Here is a 17,585-nt window from a genome sequence, read left to right on the forward strand (position 1 = left end):
CCCTGGTAAAAGCCAGAAGAGAGTGGAGGCGCGGTCCCTCCCACTGGCCTCTTGCGGCTGAGCCGTATAGTGGGGTGGCGGTCCTTTTTACCGCTCCTGTTGAATTTTGACGGGTTATTGAGTTAGAAATGGGGAGGTGCCTGATCTTAGATGTCTTCGTGAAGGGACAAGAGTTCCGGCTCATTAACATCTACACCCCGCAAACTAAGCGGGGCCGTAAAGATCTCTTTTTGAGGATTAAGCACTTTCTTTTTACGAGTCGGCAAGTGATCTTTGGAGGGGACTTCAATAATGTCACGAGGTACCAAGATAGGAGAGGCTCCAATGGTCCGCTGACTTGCGATAGTGTGGCACTGATTAGCATAGCTAGAGAAGCTTGCCTAGAGGACGCCCACATCCGGAGCCCCTCAGGCCATGCGGGTTTCACCTATCATCAAGGTAGTGGCAGGTCTAGGATAGATAGGTTTTATTTAAAGGAGGAAGCCGTCTCTTCCAAAGTGTCCGTGGTTGAGGGGGAGTTCTCTGACCACTGTGTGATTTTGTTTTCCCTGAATGTTTCAGAGACCCCCCGGAAGGTAAAAGGTTAATGGAAGCTTAATTCGTCCCTCCTGGAGGAAGTGGAGATAAGACAGTCCTCTGAGGATTTTCTTCAGAGTCAGGTACCTTTACTGGGCCTATGTAGTAGTAAGTCAGAGTGGTGGGAGATATTCAAGAAGCGGGTTGCAGGGTTCTTCCGCCAGCTCTCGAGCCTCAGGTCCCTGAACAGGTATCGCCTGTATCAGGGTCTGAGGAGGAAACTCGAGCTTCTTGTCTCGACTGGAGGTAGCCGAGAGGATATCTCCAGAGTGAAATCCTTGCTGATGGGGTGTCAGTACGATAGGCATGCATCTTTGGTTTTTGAGAGGGATTTCGGGAAGTCCCGCTCGCCCGACCCTTACAGAAACTGTAAGATGTCAGTGAGTAGTAAAGTCATTTCAGGACTGATTGATAGTACAGGATATCTGAATCGGTCCAGATCAGGGATCTTGGAGGTCGTCAGATCCTTCTACTCGCACCTCTTGGGGAGGAAAGATCTAGATCGAGACAAGATGTCGGCTTTCCTGGCTGAAACCATTCCTGAGCCAGGGGTAGATCCCTCTCTTGATGTTTTGGCAGAAGAAATCAGGGAAGAGGAAGTGAGACTGGCGATCGAGGGGCTTGCCCCTAAGAAGTCGCCAGGTCCGGATGGCTTAACATCCGAGTGGTACGGGACCTTTAAGGAGTCATTAGCTCCCCTCTTGACTGAGGTATTCAATGAGTGTCTCTCCTCGGGCACTCTGCAGAATTCAATGAGGAGATCAGCCATGATTGTTCTGTCAAAGGGTAAAGATCCCAGCCGTATTGAGAATTGGAGGCCCATAGCTCTTCTCAATACAGACAGGAAGCTTCTGGCTAAGATACTGTTTAATCAGCTGGTGAAGTTTGCACCCCGGCTCCTTTCGGGGGCTCAGCACTGTTCTGTTCCAGGTCGAAGCACCTTAAGTGTGGTCCTTAGTGTTAGGGAGGCAGTGGAGCGGAGTAGTGTGGGTTTCTGGAAGGGGTACTTGCTGTCCCTGGATCAGGCCAAAGCGTTTGATCGGGTGATCCACGAGTACCTCTGGTCCGTCCTCCTGAGATATGGCTTACCGACTACTTTTGTTAATTGGCTTATGATCTTGTATGCAGGGGCAGATAGTTTCCCCCTGGTGAACGGTTGGTCTGGCAGCTCTTTTTTTAGTGGGATCCGGAGTCCGTCTGGGTTGTCCTTTGAGCCCGCTTTTATACGTGTTTGCGATCGATCCGTTCGTCAGGAGAGTTGATTGTGGGCCGTTGGCTGGAGTCGGGATGAGTCTGGCGGAGCTGGATGTCGCCCAGAGAGTGGTGGCGTACGCTGACGATGTCACCATTTTCGTGTCCTCGCAAGAGGGGGTCGATGTGGTGATGTCGGAAGTGGACCGCTACTCGGAGGCATCCGGGTCTAAGATCAACCGGGATAAGTGTGAGAGTCTCTGGCTGGGAGGGGGAGATCCCACGTTTGATCTCCCGGACACCCTTCCAGGGCCCCAAGAGTCAGCAAAAGTTTTGGGCATCACATTCGGCCAGGATGATTATCCCACCAAAAACTGGGATGGTAAGCTCCAGGATGCCGCTCAGAAGGTGGACCAGTGTAGGGTTGGTCTATGACTCTCAGGGAAAGGGTACACCTGATCAAATCGTACCTGCTCCCCTTGTTTATCTATATGGGCAGCGTATGTATCTTGCCAGAGGCCTACTACACTAGGGTCTACAGCCTGTTTTTCCAACTGTTATGGGGAAACAGGATGAACCTAGTCAAGAGGGAGGTTACGTACTGCACGAGGAGACTAGGGGGTTTATCTATGGTAAACCCTGTTGTGTTCTTAACGAACACCTTCTTGAAAGCTAACATCTCAAACCTCTGGTCAGAGAGGGCTTCTCCGTGGGTACTCTCCTGCAGGGAATAGTTTCGGCCTTTCTTCCAGGAATGGGAGACAGGAGGGCAAGTGAAGGACCTCCGTACGCCCCATGGATATCTTCCGGCTTATGCTACCCCGACTCTGAAAGCGATACGTGTGGGAGATCAGGACCCAGTCAAGGCAGTTCCTTGACAAACGGGTTCTGTTGACCCACTTCCAGAAGCCTCTGGTGCTCAGAGACTGCCCAGGTCGGGATCTGAGGGTGGGGTTGTACCTTTTAAACATGAAAAGGATCCCCCAGAAATTTTGGGACCTGGCGCTGCTTTCAGGGGAAGCTATATGTGAGGGACAATTTGAAGTGTAGGAACTCTGATGACCGGGCATGTCCCCGAGAGGAGTGCGGGGACACGCTGGAAAGCATGGACCATTTCCTGCTTCATTGTCCCTTTAATATAGGGGTTTACAACAGGGTGGGTGCTTCCATCGGCTGGAGTCAACTTGCCGGCCTTACCTATCCGGAGTGGGCTTATGGGGCATTCAGGACCCTGGGTGGCCAAGACCGGGGCACTTTATTCTTAGTTAGTTTAGTGGTTAGGTACTACACGTGGAATGCACAGTGTTTAGTGTCGACTCAACAGAAAATCCTCTCCGAGGTGGAGGTCTGTAGGAACATCACCGGTGACCTCGGGAAGATCAGGTCTTTGGGGTATGGCAGTCTTAGTAACAGTAGGGCTTCTCTCCTATGGAGAGGGTTTTCTTGATGTGCCCTAGGTACTAGACCTTTTGGGTAGAGTACCTTTATTTTGGTTAGGGACAGTGTTATAGGGATAGAGATAAGATGAGAATAGGGTTATTTTGAATGAAGGGATAGGATTAGGGAGAATTGTAGGGGGAGTTAGGGAAAGAGTGTAAAATTATTTTGAATGTATCAAGTCTGCCATCCTTCTTCCTGGTGGTGGGCTAATGCATGCACACGCTAGCTTTTTGTTTTGTTTTTAAGCTGATATGGTATGAAGGGCTTACAGGCGACCAAACTTGGGCCTAAAGTGGGTTGTGGTTCAGTGTGTATAAGTTTGTGTATAAGTTGGTTGGGAGGAGTGCTAGGTGGGGAGGGTGTGCTTGTGGGTGGTGGTGTTCATTTTTGGGGGACCTGACATGGACTGGACTTTGTGAACTGTAAGAATGGTATGGACTCTGACCCATGTACAGGAGGGGTGGTGTAGCTGAGGCTACAGTTTTAGTGTAGGGTTTTTCCTAGGGTTTTCTATTGATTTTGTAGGTGTTTTCTGTAGTGCATATATTTTGTTGATATGATATTTTATTTATATAGTATATTTAGTAATGTTGTACCTATATTGTGTTATATCTATATTGTTTCATATTGTTTCAGGTTATAGCGTTATGGTAGCCGGACCAGTTGTTGTGTTGATATGTGGTTTATTTCGTTTATTTCAGTTATTTGGTCTGTTTTGTTATGTTTTTTTTGGTATTTTCATTAGTCCCGGATAGAGGATTCAGTTAATTTGGTCGTTTTGTAAGTAAATGTATGTGTGATATGATTATTTAGATTATTATTACTATCATTATTTTTATTTATATAATATATATATATATATATATATATATATATAAAAACAAAATATAAAATTTATTTTTAATTGACTTAATTTTTTTTTTTTTTTGAGGTGTGCTTGCTACATTTCTGCTTAGTTTTCTTGTTGCGTGTTACCAAGTATGGATGGTTTTGAGTTATAGTCGGGTAATGATAACTTTTATGTTTATATTTTGATAAGCCAAGTTGTGCTATTTTATTTATTAAATGTTTTTTCTTATTTTTTTTTTTTAGGTGTGCTTGCTACGTTTCTGTTTAGTTTTCTTGTTGCGTGTTCTCAAGTATGGATGGTTTTGAGTTATAGTCGGATAATGATAACTTTTATGTTTATATTTTGACAAGCCAAGTTGTGCTATTTTATTTATTTATTTATTTTTCTTATGTTCATTTTTGGTAAGTGTGTGAGTGTTTGATTAGATATTTTGGGCATATTTTAATATCTTAGTATTTTAGTATCTCAGTAAAGCTGGGCTGGCCGGTTAGGCAGGGTTTTGTTTATGAGGTTTTGTTTTTGGTTCTAGAGTATTTCTTATTTATGTTATAGCTGGTTAAGCTTGCTTTGTGTTTTGTATTTGATAAGTTTTGTATTTTTCTAATAAAAAGAGTGTCAGCAGAGAGCACTGTTGTCAGACAGAAAAGAAAGTCACAAGTTTCTCTTTTTTATACAGCTAATAAGTACTGGAAGGATTACAATTTTTCAATAGAAGTAATTTACAAATCTTCAGTAAATAAAGAAAAGATAAAGGGAGGCACATAACAAACCCACGTGTAATGATTAAAGGGTGGAAGTCCATATGTGAACAGACAAAACTTAAAGGGGACTCCGCCCATAGACATCTTATCCCCTATCCAAAGGATAGGGGGTAAGATGTCAGATCGCCGCAGTCCCGCTGCTGGGGATCCCCGGGATCCCCGCTGCGGCACTGCGTTATCATTGCTGCACAGAGCGAGTTCACTCTGCACGTAATGACGGGCAATACAGGGGCCGGAGCATCGTTACGTCACGGCTCCGCCCCTCGTGATGTCATGGCCCGCCCCTTTCAATACAAGTCTATGGGAGGGGGCGTGGCGGTCATCACGCCCCCTGCCATAGACTTGCATTATGGGGACGGGCCGTGATGTCACGAGGGGCGGAGCCATGACGTCACGCTGCTCCGTCCCCTGTATCGCCCGTCATTACGCACAGAGCGAACTCGCTCTGTGCAGCAATGATAGCGCAGTGCCGCAGCGGCGATCCCGGGGCTCCCCAGCAGCGGGACCACGGCGATCTGACATCTTATCCCCTATCCTTTGGATAGGGGATAAGATGTCTAGGGGCGGAGTACCCCTTTAACTTAAAGTCCACGTATCAGAAGTAAAAAACAATGCAGTCCATCCAATACAAATTGTAGTCCAGTTATGGTGCCAGGATCAAAGAAATAGGGAGACAAATATACAATAAACAAGAAACTAGATTCAGCAACTCACCGCCGTGATGACCGAGCAAATGGAGGCACAACGAGGAGGCAGGTGGACAGGTGGTTGTTACGTGAGGCTCAGAGGCGACTAACCGGTTTGTTTCATACAGGTGTACTTTATCTGGCCAGATGAAGTACACCTATATGAAACAAACCGGTTAGTCGCCTCTGAGCCTCCCGTAACATCCACCTGTCCACCTGCCTCCTCGTTGTGCCTCCATTTGCTCGGTCATCACGGTGGTGAGTTGCTGGATCTAGTTTCTTGTTTATTGTTTAATTTACAAATCTGTTTAACTTTCAGGCACCAGTTGATTTGAAAACATTTGTTTTCTACTTGTTTCCACCAGAGTTCCCCTTTAAGGAACAAAGCATCGTTTATTTTTATTTTTATTTTTTTAATCTTCAAGATTTTGAGGATGGTGCAAGATTATAGCTTCAGTATTCATCAAGGCTATGCTCACACATAGTAAAGTCTAATTAAAAAACAGCTGTAAAACAAGTATAAAAAGATACCATTAAAAAAAAAAAAAATAGTAAGATGTTTTATTAAAGTCAATGGAAAATGGGTCATCAGTGGAAACACCGGCCCTGATTTAATCAAAATGTGTGAGAGAAAAACTGGAAAGATTTCCCCATAACAACCAATCACAGTTCAGCTTTCTTCCATACAAAGAAATAGGGGGGCTCAACCCCAATCTTGAATATGGGGTGCTGCTTTCAGTAAAAGTACCGTATATACTCGAGTATAAGCCGACCCGAGTATAAGCCGAGACCCCTAATTTCAACCCAAAATCCCAGGAAAAGTTATTGACTCGAGTATAAGCCTAGGGTGGGAAATACATCATCCCCCCCTGTCATCATCCAGACCCCCGTCATCATCCAGACCAGTCATTAACATCCTCATCATCATCACCGCCTGTCATCATCCAGACCCTCATCATCATCACCTGTCATCATCCCCTTGTCATTATCCCACACATCCCCCCTTCATCATCCCCTTGTCATCATCCCACACATCCCCCCTTCATCATCCCCTTGTCATCATCCCACACATCCCCCCTTCATCATCCCCTTGTCATCATCCCCACCCACCTTCATCATCCCCTTGTAATCATCCCACACCCCCCCCCTTCATCATCCCACACCCCCCCTTCATCATCCTCTTCTCATCATCCGCCCTCAGTGGTCTTCAACCTGCGGACCTCCAGAGGTTTCAAAACTACAACTCCCAGCAAGCCCGGGCAGCCATCGGCTGTCCGGGCTTGCTGGGAGTTGTAGTTTTGAAACCTCCGGAGGTCCGCAGGTTGAAGACCACTGCGGCCTTCGACATCATCCATCCCCCTCTCACCCCCTTTAGTTCTGTATAGTACTCACCTCCGCTCGGCGCTGGTCCGGTCCTGCAGGGCTGTCCGGAGAGGAGGTGGTCCGGTGGGATAGTGGTTCTGGGCTGCTATCTTCACCGGGAGCGCCTCTTCTCCGCGCTTCCGGCCCGGAATAGAGGCGTTGCCTTTGCAATGACGCAGAAGTACGTTGGCAATGAACGCACCTCTGCGTCGTTGTCAAGGCAACGTGACTATTCTGAGGCCGGGCCCGAAGCGCTTAGAAGAGGCCTCCCCGGTGAAGATAGCAGCCCGGAACCACTATCCCACCGGACCACCTCCTCTCCGGACAGCCCTGCAGGACCGGACCAGCGCCGAGCGGAGGTGAGTACTGTACAGAACTAAAGGGGGTGAGAGGGGGCTGGATGATGTCGAAGGCCGCAGTGGTCTTCAACCTGCGGACCTCCGGAGGTTTCAAAACTACAACTCCCAGCAAGCCCGGACAGCCGATGGCTGCCCGTGCTTGCTGGGAGTTGTAGTTTTGAAACCTCTGGAGGTCCGCAGGTTGAAGACCACTGCGGGTGGAGAGTTCACTCGAGCATAAGCCGAGGGGGGTGTTTTCAGCACAAAAAATCGTGCTGAAAAACTCGGCTTATACTCGAGTATATACGGTATGTATAACAACATCCTAGATAAGCAACCAGTGAATATAGAGTGCACACCACTAGATTTACAATTATAACAAAATATTTTGATTCCGTATCAAAAAACAACATATACAAATGGTCACAAAGAAAATTAAAAACATTAAAAATGCTCAGAGCCACAACGCTACCTCGGAGCAGGGCCATGAACCCCCACTCCCAAGGTATGACCCCGTCCTGCTATATGATGGTAAATTATACACAATGCTCCCAATTGCTGTGCTGCAATAATGTTAAACAGTATGGATGCTATTCAAGTTGCCGATCTATGAAGCAATATTTGCAAATAGAAAATATATTCAAGGCTATAATATGAATAAGATTATCATAAGGAACACAATATCAAATGACACATAATCTAGCCAAGAATTGAAAATAACCATGAGCATCCATCCCATAATACAAGCATAGCAAACCAAGCACGAGCCAGCGATACAGATGATGGAGCAGGAACGGGGCCACAAGAACCCCACGCGTTCCGTGACAAGTGACTTCCTCAGGGGTGTTGGAGTTCAGCTTTCTTAACTCAACAAGCTCTGGTAAAGTAAAAGCTAAGCTGTGATTGGTTGTTATAGGAAAATGTCTCCAGTTTTTCTCTCACATTTTGATAAATTGGGGTAAAAGTGTTAAAAAAATGTACATCATTTTAATTCTGCCTTGTGTCATTTTACAGACATTTTCTTTTTATTTTGATTATACAGTGTGTAAATCTTTTTTTCAAGAATTTCATAACCCTTTCATTGTTAAAACTGGTATCTTGTTGGGGCCATGTTACTTTCAGTAAGCCAAGTCCAGAGTAACCTGCAGTGATTGGATAAAGAGACACAGTACAGCCCAGCTTAAGAAGGAAGTGAATGCACGGTGAGTGCTTGCCTTGGACACGCCCCTTCCTGAGCAGTAGATGTCAGAATGAGTAAGTAGCAGATCAGAGGGATTTGTGAGCCACATACAGAAGCTAGACACATACAAAGATGTAAAGAATCTGTATGACCTAGTGAGTAACATACATAAGCATTACTTTTTCTGTGAAATGACAGGTACGCTTTAAGTAACCATTGCTTTGTGCCATATCTGTGATTTGTATGTTTGATGCAAACTTTTTGCTAGGGATGTATAACCATTACCATAAACAATGCAGTAGCTCATCTATCTTTCATGGAAATTAAACTTACCGTCCGCGTTTAATGGTGTTTCTTCCCATAAGAGGGTCAAGTACAGGATCAATGGTTTCATCCAGATTTTCAATTAATACAATGTCACCCGATGCCAATGCATTTTCAATAGTATTCAAATAGCTGGAGAAATAAGCAAAAATAAAAAACAAGTGAAAAAAAAGGAAAACCAAACTGCATAGTATACTAGTTTTTAGAAATGTGTGCCAAATGGGTGTAAAAGACACAAGTATCACAGCAAACACATTGGGCGAAAACTGTGAAAAACACTCAGTATCTAATTCTATTTTTGTGAGAATTAGATCAGCCATCTGTTTGATTGCCTTGACTGTAATCACAAAATGTGTGACAAATGCTCAAGACTGGATATATTACACAAGGCAAACAGAAAGGAAAACCATGAAGTTATAAAAGAACATTTTGCATTGCAAAGTTTCATGTCCTCATCCTACTGTTTCTGTACCGTACACTAAAAAAAAACAAAAATAAATTAACCATGCCTTCATACCCTTAAAGGGGTATTCAGGCCAAATACATCTTATCCCCTATCCAAAAGATAGAGGATAAGATGTTTGTTCGTGGGGGGGGCAACCGCAGGGAAGCCCCCATGATCTCCGTGCTGCACCCGCATTCTATGTGGGGCCGCTTCTCTAGTCTCGCAAACCTCTGTTTCCGGGACTGGAGACGCCCCCTTGTGATGTCATGTCACGCCCCTCCTCTATTCATGTCTATTCATGACTTTTTCTGTTTGTTACTTTCTTGTCCCAAAACTTTGCACTTAATACCCCATAGTGAAAACATAATTTTAGAATTAAAAAAAAAAATTACTAAAAAAAGGAAAAAAAAATAAAAATTTGGACAAGGATATATGTATTCAGACCCTTTGCTATGACACTTAAAATTTAGCTCAGGCCTCCTATTTCTCTTGACTGTGTTTTAGATGTTTTTACAACTTGATTGGAGTCATCTGTTGTGAATTCTTTCAATTCATGGTCTCACAGCTGACATTACACATCAGAAGGAACAAAAACAACATGCCATGAAGGGGAAAGAGCTGCCTGTAGAGCTTAGAAACAGGATTGTGTGAAGCCACAGAACTAGAGAAGGGTTAAAAAAAAATTCTGTTGCACTAAAAGTTCCCAAAAGCATAGACTTACGTGACACTTCCGACAAATCTACATCCTGATCGTTTAAAGTTTTGAGCAAGTGTTAGGCTACAGAGTTACTGGGAGATTTAAACAGGTAGTAACGGAGTAATGCTTTAAATTGAAAAAGTTTGGAACAATTAGGATGATTCCCAGAGCTGGCGTCCCCACAAAACTAAGTAATCAGGGAGAAAGGCCTTCATAAGAGAGGTTATCAAGAATAGTCACTATGGCTGAGCTCAAAAGATCCTGTGTGCAGATGGAAGAAACTTCTAGAAGGTCAACCATCACTGCAGCACTTAAAGGGGTAGTATTAAAAAATCTTAATCCTTCCAGTACTTATTAGCTGCTGAATACTGCAGAGGAAATTATTTTCTTTTTGGAACACAGTGTTCTCAGCTGATCTCTCGAGCACAGTGCTCTCTGCTGACATCTCTGTCCATTTTAGGAACTGTCCAGAGCAGCATATATGTTTGCTATGGGGATTTTCGCCTACTCACAGTTCTTAAAATGGACAGAGGTGTCAGCAGAGAGCACTGTGGTCATGATGAGCACTGTGTTCAAAAAAAGAAAAAAATTTCCTCTGTAGTATTCAGCAGCTAATAAGTACTGGAAGGATTAAGATTATTTAATAGAAATAATTTACAAATCTGTTTAACTTTCTGGCACAAGTTGATTTAAAAAAAAATGTTTCCAGCGGAGAACCCCTTTAACCAATTCAAGCTTTATGACAGAGTGACCAGAAAGAAGCTTCTCCTCAGTAAAGGACACATGAAAGTAGCCTAGATTTTGCAAAAAAAAAAAAAGCACCTGAAGGACTCTCAGACTGTGAGAAACAAGATTCTCATGTTTTATGAAATCAAGATCAAACTTTTTGTCCTCAATTCTAAGTGTCACATCTGGAGGAAACCAGGCACTGCTCCTCACCTGCTCACTACCATCCCTATAGTGAAACATGGTGGTGGCAGCATCATTCTGTAAAGGTGTTTTTCAGTGGCTGAGACAGGGAGACTGGTGAGGGTTGAGGGAAAGCTGAATAGAGCAAAACACATATATTTTAATGGAACCTTGATCCAGAGTACTTTGGAACTCGGAATTAAGCCCAAGATTTACCTTTCCACAAGACCCGGACCCTAAGCACACAGCCTAGACAACACAGGAGTGGCTTAAAGACAAATCTGTGAATATCCTTGAATGGCCCGGACAGAGCCCTGACTTGAACCCAATCGAACATTGCTAGGGAGAACTGAAAATGTCTTCCACTGATGGTCCCCATACAACCTGACAGAGTCTAAGAGGATCTACAGAGAAGAAAATTCCCAAATCCAGGCGTGCAGCATACCCAAGATGACTGGAGGAGCTTACGAAGTTAAAGAGTACTCCGGTGCACACTTTTTTCATGTTATCCCGTCCGGGCTGCAAAATAAAAGAAAACACATTTTCTCTTACATGCCAACGAGCCCTGGAGCTCCGGTACACTCCGGTACAGGTGTTCGGTCCCCGGGCTGTAATCTTCTTACTTCCTGTTAGCCCGGCACGTCACACGGAGCTTCAGCCTATCACTGGCCGCAGCGATGTTCCGCCTCGGCCAGTGATAGGCTGAAGCTCCGTGTGACGTGCTGGGCTAACCGGAAGTAAGAAGAATACAGCCCGAGGACCGAACACCTGTACCGGAGTGTACCGGAGCTCCAGGGCTCGTTGGCAGGTAAGAGAAAGTGTGTTTTCTTTTATTTTGCAGCCCGGACGGGATAACATGAAAAAAGTGTGCACCGGAGTACTCCTTTAAGGGTTTTCAATAATTCAGCAAAGATTTCTAACACTGTTTTAACTCATCATGGGGGGAAAACCAGAATTTAACATTTTTAGCACAAGACTGCAACATGAAGTATAAAAAGGGCTGAAGTCATTTGTAATGCATTATATACTGTATCCATATGCTGCACTGCAATGCCCATGATTTATTAAATAAAATAATTATTATCTCTGTGTTGGTTCCTAAATCATTGTCAGGTATCAAAGCAATATTTTTTTGCTATTTGAACACAAGGCAAAGGAAATGTGAAAAAAGTGGAACATCGTGAAGACTATCTGAATGCATTGTGACAGCAAAAATCTGTAACCCTACACACGTCAGTTCAGTAAGAAAAATGAAAAGGCAGGTAGGTGTTTAGCAAATGTAAGTTTGTGTGAACTATGCATAAATGCTCCATTAAAATGTTACTAAAATCTATACTCTAAAAAGGGCACCTCATTAACTATGTACATACTGAGATAGATCCCCTGAACAGAAAATCATTTGTGCTCAGGGTATTAAGTGCTCCATTGGGGCTGATGATAAAGACTAATATAGCTAGCATAACATTATTTTTTGTTGTCAATGAGATTATGATGCATAACACCTATTTACTTCAATAAAGAGGATTTAGGGAAAAAAAAGAGATTCATATATAAAAAAAAAAAAAAAAAGATGGAGCACATCAAGTCTAAAAGAAGACATATAATAGTGAAAAGCTCATGCACGATCTGTACCTGGTGACAAAATCGGTAGCCCCGGAATGTACTGTGTTCTGCAAACTAAAACGTTCGGAGTAATTTTAGGTTGTATTAAAATGTAAAAGATGACTAGAGAGCATGGAATTTTAAAGTTTTCACTCCCTACATTGGCTGGGCCAGGGGAGTATGTACCCTGGCCAGCTGCTCAGTTCACTGTACAGAAGCAGGGATTCCAGCCTTTGTCAAGAGTTCTTTGAAATCGGGATCTGAATCCAAAGTAAATCTCGGTGTATTCGCTCATCTCCAAAGAGGACATCATCTGGTTGAAGCGTTATGCTTTAGAGGAGATGAATGCAATCTCTAAGCCGCAACCAGGGAAGCTCAAAACATGCAACCTTGTATATTACCGTATATACTAGAGTATAAGCCGAGTTTTTCAGCACGATTTTTCATGCTGAACACGCCTCCCTCGGCTTATACTCGAGTGAACTCTCCGCCTGTCAATCCCTTCTCAGTGGTCTTCAACCTGCGGACCTATAGATGTTGCAAAACTACAACTCCCAGCATGCCCAGACAGCCATCGGCTGTCCGGGCATGCTGGGTGTTGTAGTTTTGAAACCTCTGGAGGTCCTCAGGTTGAAGACCACTGCGGCCTTCGTCATCATCCAGCCCCCCCCCCCCTTTTTGTTTTGTACTCACCTCCCCTCGGCGGGAAGTTAGGGTGAGCTGGTCCGGGCCATCTATGCTGCCGGGACCGTCAGGTGGGGATGGTTAATCGCTACGGGCTGTCCATTTACACCGGGGGGGCCTCTTCTCCGCTTCGGGCCCGTCCCCGGACTAGTGACGTTGCCTTGACGACAACACACAGGGACGTTGCGCATAAAGCGCAGAGAAGAGGGCCCCCCGGTGAAAATGGACAGCCCGGAACGACTAACCATCCCCACTGGATGGTCCCTGCAGCATAGATGGCCCGGACCAGCTCACCCGGGCATGCTGGGAGTTGTAGTTTTGCAACATCTGGAGGTCTGCAGGTTCAAGACCACTGATGAAGGGATTGACAGGCAGTGATGATGAAGGGGGGTTGATGATGACAGGGGTCTGGATGATTACATGGGGGGATAATGTATTCCCCACCCTAGGCTTATAGTCGAGTCAATAACTTTTCTTGTGTTTTTGGGGTGAAATAAGGGCTTATATTCGGGTCGGCTTATACTCGAGTATATACGGTATGTTCATTAGGCACCGATGACATTCCTCACATGACAAATTTGGCATTGCTTTGTTGATTTCATTCTGAATGCAGATGCTGCAGATGTGAGCAGAGCTTCAAATAAAGGCCTTGGTTGGCTGCAGCTCCTCCACTGATATTGCTGTATAGCAATGCTCCCGGTCACTTGCTATGCAGTTAACTATGACACAACATAATTAAAGGGGCTATCAGGGGAACAGGAAAGGCATTACCATTTCTCACTCCCTGGTGCTCCATTTCCGCCTCAGTATGGTCTTAAAATTATAACTTTCAAGACGGGGAGGGGTGAGTACTATGATCACACGCGGGGGGAAGCAAACCTTGCATGCGATCTCTATTGGTCACACAAAGTTGTTGCAACACTGTGCAGCCATTGACCAAGCATAACCCTTCCCCCTGATCTGTCTAGGCATACAGCTGTACAAATCTATTGAATGCTTTCAGCCAGGCACACAGATTTTATCTGTATAAAATGTAGATATGCATTGTATTTATGCATTGTAATGTTTATCTGTATTTATCGTATTCTCACTGCTATAGGATCTTTGATAAAATGATGACAGTAACCATAGTTATACTATAGTCACTATTTTGAAGCGGAATAGATATTTCTTCAGTGAGAGCTAATATGGCTTATACTAAGGCAGCATCTCCTGTCTGGGGTAAAACTGTCAAAGCTTAGGCTAGGTTCACACTACGTTTTGTCCCATACGGGAGCGCATACGGCAGGAGGGAGCTAAAAGCTCGCGCTCCCGTATGTGACCGTATGCGCTCCCGTATGTCATTCATTTCAATGAGCCGACCGGAGTGAAACGTTCGGTCCGGTCGGCTCATTTTTGCGCCGTATGCGCTTTTACAACCGGACCTAAAACTGTGGTCAACCACGGTTTTAGGTCCGGTTGTAAAAGCGCATACGGCGCAAAAATGAGCCGACCGGACCGAACGTTTCACTCCGGTCGGCTCATTGAAATGAATGACATACGGGAGCGCATACGGTCACATACGGGAGCGCGAGCTTTTAGCTCCCCCCCTGCCGTATGCGCTCCCGTATGGGACAAAACGTAGTGTGAACCCAGCCTTACAAGAGAAGGGCTGCCCACATAGCCGCACAAGGATTCAGGAGAATAGTCATTGACTCATGGACATTTCCTTTCCTCTGGCATGAATGTGGACAGACCAATAACAGCCGTTCTATGTGGCCATTTTGATTGCACAAACATTAAATCATATACCTGCAATGAATTTTCAAAATAAATGTATTTCTGTAAAAATAACAAGAATGTCCTGTTATTTTTTTGTATTGCACACATACCCTTTCTGTCCTAAATTTATAACTTTTAAGGCAGCTCCATATTTATTCTTAATCCATTTGATGCCCTGTTGCTGTGGATCTATCATAAGAGGCCATCGCTCGCAGTTTATTAAAGTGGTGGCATTTTCCGTTGACATTCTGTCTCCAGGCAAACCTTCATTATTCCAGGCTGCTACTTTAGCATCATCAGTCAGCATGGCAATTGGATCCAGACCTTCAGATATTGGAATCACAACCTGAATGGAGAAAATGTGGATTAGTAAAACTCTATATCGGGACTGTAAAGGACGTATGCAACAACTATATATTAAATAATAGGCATGAGCAAATCAGGTTGTTACCCAAAGAGTTATCCAAATGGATCAATCAAGTAATAAGAATAGAAAGAAAGGCGCACAGAGATCACACCATACATTTATGTAGTATGCTGCTTGGCACAATATTTTAGAAGATTGACCTCTCACTCCATAATTATTATAGATAAATTGGCAATGCATATATCTGATTGCATTTAAAGTCCATTCAGCCTAAACTTAAAGCGAACCCCCACCATCAGCTGTATGGCAGAGCTGCTGCACTCTGTGGTACACTGTAAACCCCTTTATACAGTGCTAAAAATAAGGTAACAAGTTCCTATATATCGAAAGTAGGGATCGACTGATTATCGGTATGGCCGATATTATCGGCCGATAATCACGATTTTGGGCATTATCGGTATCGGCAATTACCTTGCCGATAAGCCGATAATGCCCCGCCCCCAGCACTGCCACCGCCCCCCCGACCCGCCGCACTGCGACCGCCCCCCCCGACCCACCGCACCACGTCGCACCTCCCACCGTAGTGCTGGGCGGTATACCAGTATGAACTGGATACCATTTTTTTTTCTCCCACGGTATGGATTTTTGCCCATACCGCTATACCGGTCGGGCCCCTCCCCCACCCTCCGAGTCAATAAAAAAAATTAAACTTACCCGTAATGGGGGTGGCCGGGCCATCCATCCTTCGAGTAGTGTCCGGCGGCATTCCGGGTGGAGGGTGAACCGGTCCGGGCTGTCCTTCTCCGGGGTCCTCTTCTCCACTCCAGGCAGGCTCCGGCCTAGTACGCTGCATAGACGCCGCTATGCCGTGACGTCAGGTGCGTCGCTGCGCACGGGCGTCTCTGCGCAGCGGCGTCTATGCTGCGTTACTAGGCTGGAGCCTGCCCGGAGTGGAGAAGAGGAGCCCGGAGAAGAAGTACAGCCCGGACCGGTTCACCCTCCACCCGGAATGCCGCCGGACACTACAGGAAGAATGGATGGCCCAGACCACCCTGACAGGTAGGGGGAGAAAAGCGGGTGGCGGTGGCGGCCTATGGCACCGCAAAAGCCACTGCAGTGCATTGATTTAAAGCGCCCACTTTAAATCAATGATCTGCAGCGGTGTCGCAGGGGGATAAATAGCCGATAACTTATACCGGAATATCGGCCCTAACCTCGACCGATTATCGGTATCGGCCCTAAAAAAACGATATCGGTCGATCCCTAATCGAAAGACCAACAACCAGTATGTTACTGCATAGAGGTAGAAATCTATTAAAGGAAAATGGTCATCCTGTTCACCCACACTAAACTCCGGGTTATAGTGTGGGTGAACAGGAGACAGATGAGGGGTCACTGACTGCTATACGTACCTGCAAAGTGTTCCCTGAATTGTGCGCTGGAGGAGGGCCTGCTAGCTCGATTTGAATATTCATTGTCGTGGGTCACTTGAGCGCTGCACCGACCCATGACAATGAATATTCAAACCAAGCCGGCGGGCCCTCCTCCAGTGCGCAATTTAGGGAAAATAAAAGACGATCTTCAGAGGGACAGATCTGCACTTTGCAGGTACGTTTAGCAGTCAGTGACCTCTCTTCGGTATCCTGTCCACCCACACTATAACCAAGTGTATTGGGTTTAGCGTGGATAAATAGGATGACCGTTTCCCTTTAATGTATCTCAACAAAGTTTCCACCAATTAGTTTCCATTTGCATCAATTCATTTGAATAACTACAAAAAGATTATTCTATTGCGGAAAATAAAATCTTAGCATATTAATAACATTAATGCCCGCTTTACAAGTGCAAAGGATCTTTATGGAGCTCTACACTTTGCTGTAAGTGTTATAGTCATCCTGCCTCAGGAACATTGGGGGGGGAATTCATCATTGTAGGTGTAGGTAAAGCATTGTTGAACATCTTTTTTACGTGCTGGTAAAGTGTAGGTGCACAAAATGTATTAAATGGTCGCAGGGCATTTGATAAATTATGTGCATTTATGGGCATTTCTGAAATTTCACTTTCCACATACACCTTTTTTGCACCTTTTTTCGGTGTTTCATGTGCAAAAATTTGAACCCTTTTAAAATAATTGCAGTTCATAAATTCATTACCACAGCTGGTCTATACACACGAAAAAAGTGTAAACCAAAAAGTTGCAAAAAATAGCCAAAGGCGTAGTGCTGCGTCAAATGTGCAACACATATACACACAAAAAAGCTCTAAAGACAATGCTAAATGCCCCCAATAGGCCTTAGGAAAAAAGCGAGGGATGGCGACCATTTTATAAAAGACAATTAAACATGCCAATGTATAATTTGTTCATCAGGAATGAAACTATAGGGTGCTAGGAGTGATTCCCATCTACGTTTT

At 44.8% G+C, this 17,585-nt stretch overlaps 1 protein-coding gene across 9 annotated transcripts in view; it reads right to left on the reverse strand.

The window, feature by feature from the left end:
• The window catches only part of DNAH11 (dynein axonemal heavy chain 11), a 324,054-nt gene that overhangs the window by 52,175 nt on the left and 254,294 nt on the right, over positions 1-17,585 (reverse strand). For all 9 annotated transcript variants that reach the window (XM_056519699.1, XM_056519698.1, XM_056519697.1 and 6 more), the window contains 2 exons: positions 14,917-15,152; positions 8,718-8,840 (listed from right to left, as the gene is read on the reverse strand). In XM_056519699.1, coding sequence (XP_056375674.1) covers positions 8,718-8,840; positions 14,917-15,152 — 359 coding nt within the window. The remainder of the gene's footprint in view (positions 1-8,717; positions 8,841-14,916; positions 15,153-17,585) is intronic.

Source organism: Hyla sarda, chromosome 5 (genome assembly GCF_029499605.1).
Source record: "Hyla sarda isolate aHylSar1 chromosome 5, aHylSar1.hap1, whole genome shotgun sequence".
Lineage (NCBI taxonomy): Eukaryota > Metazoa > Chordata > Amphibia > Anura > Hylidae > Hyla > Hyla sarda.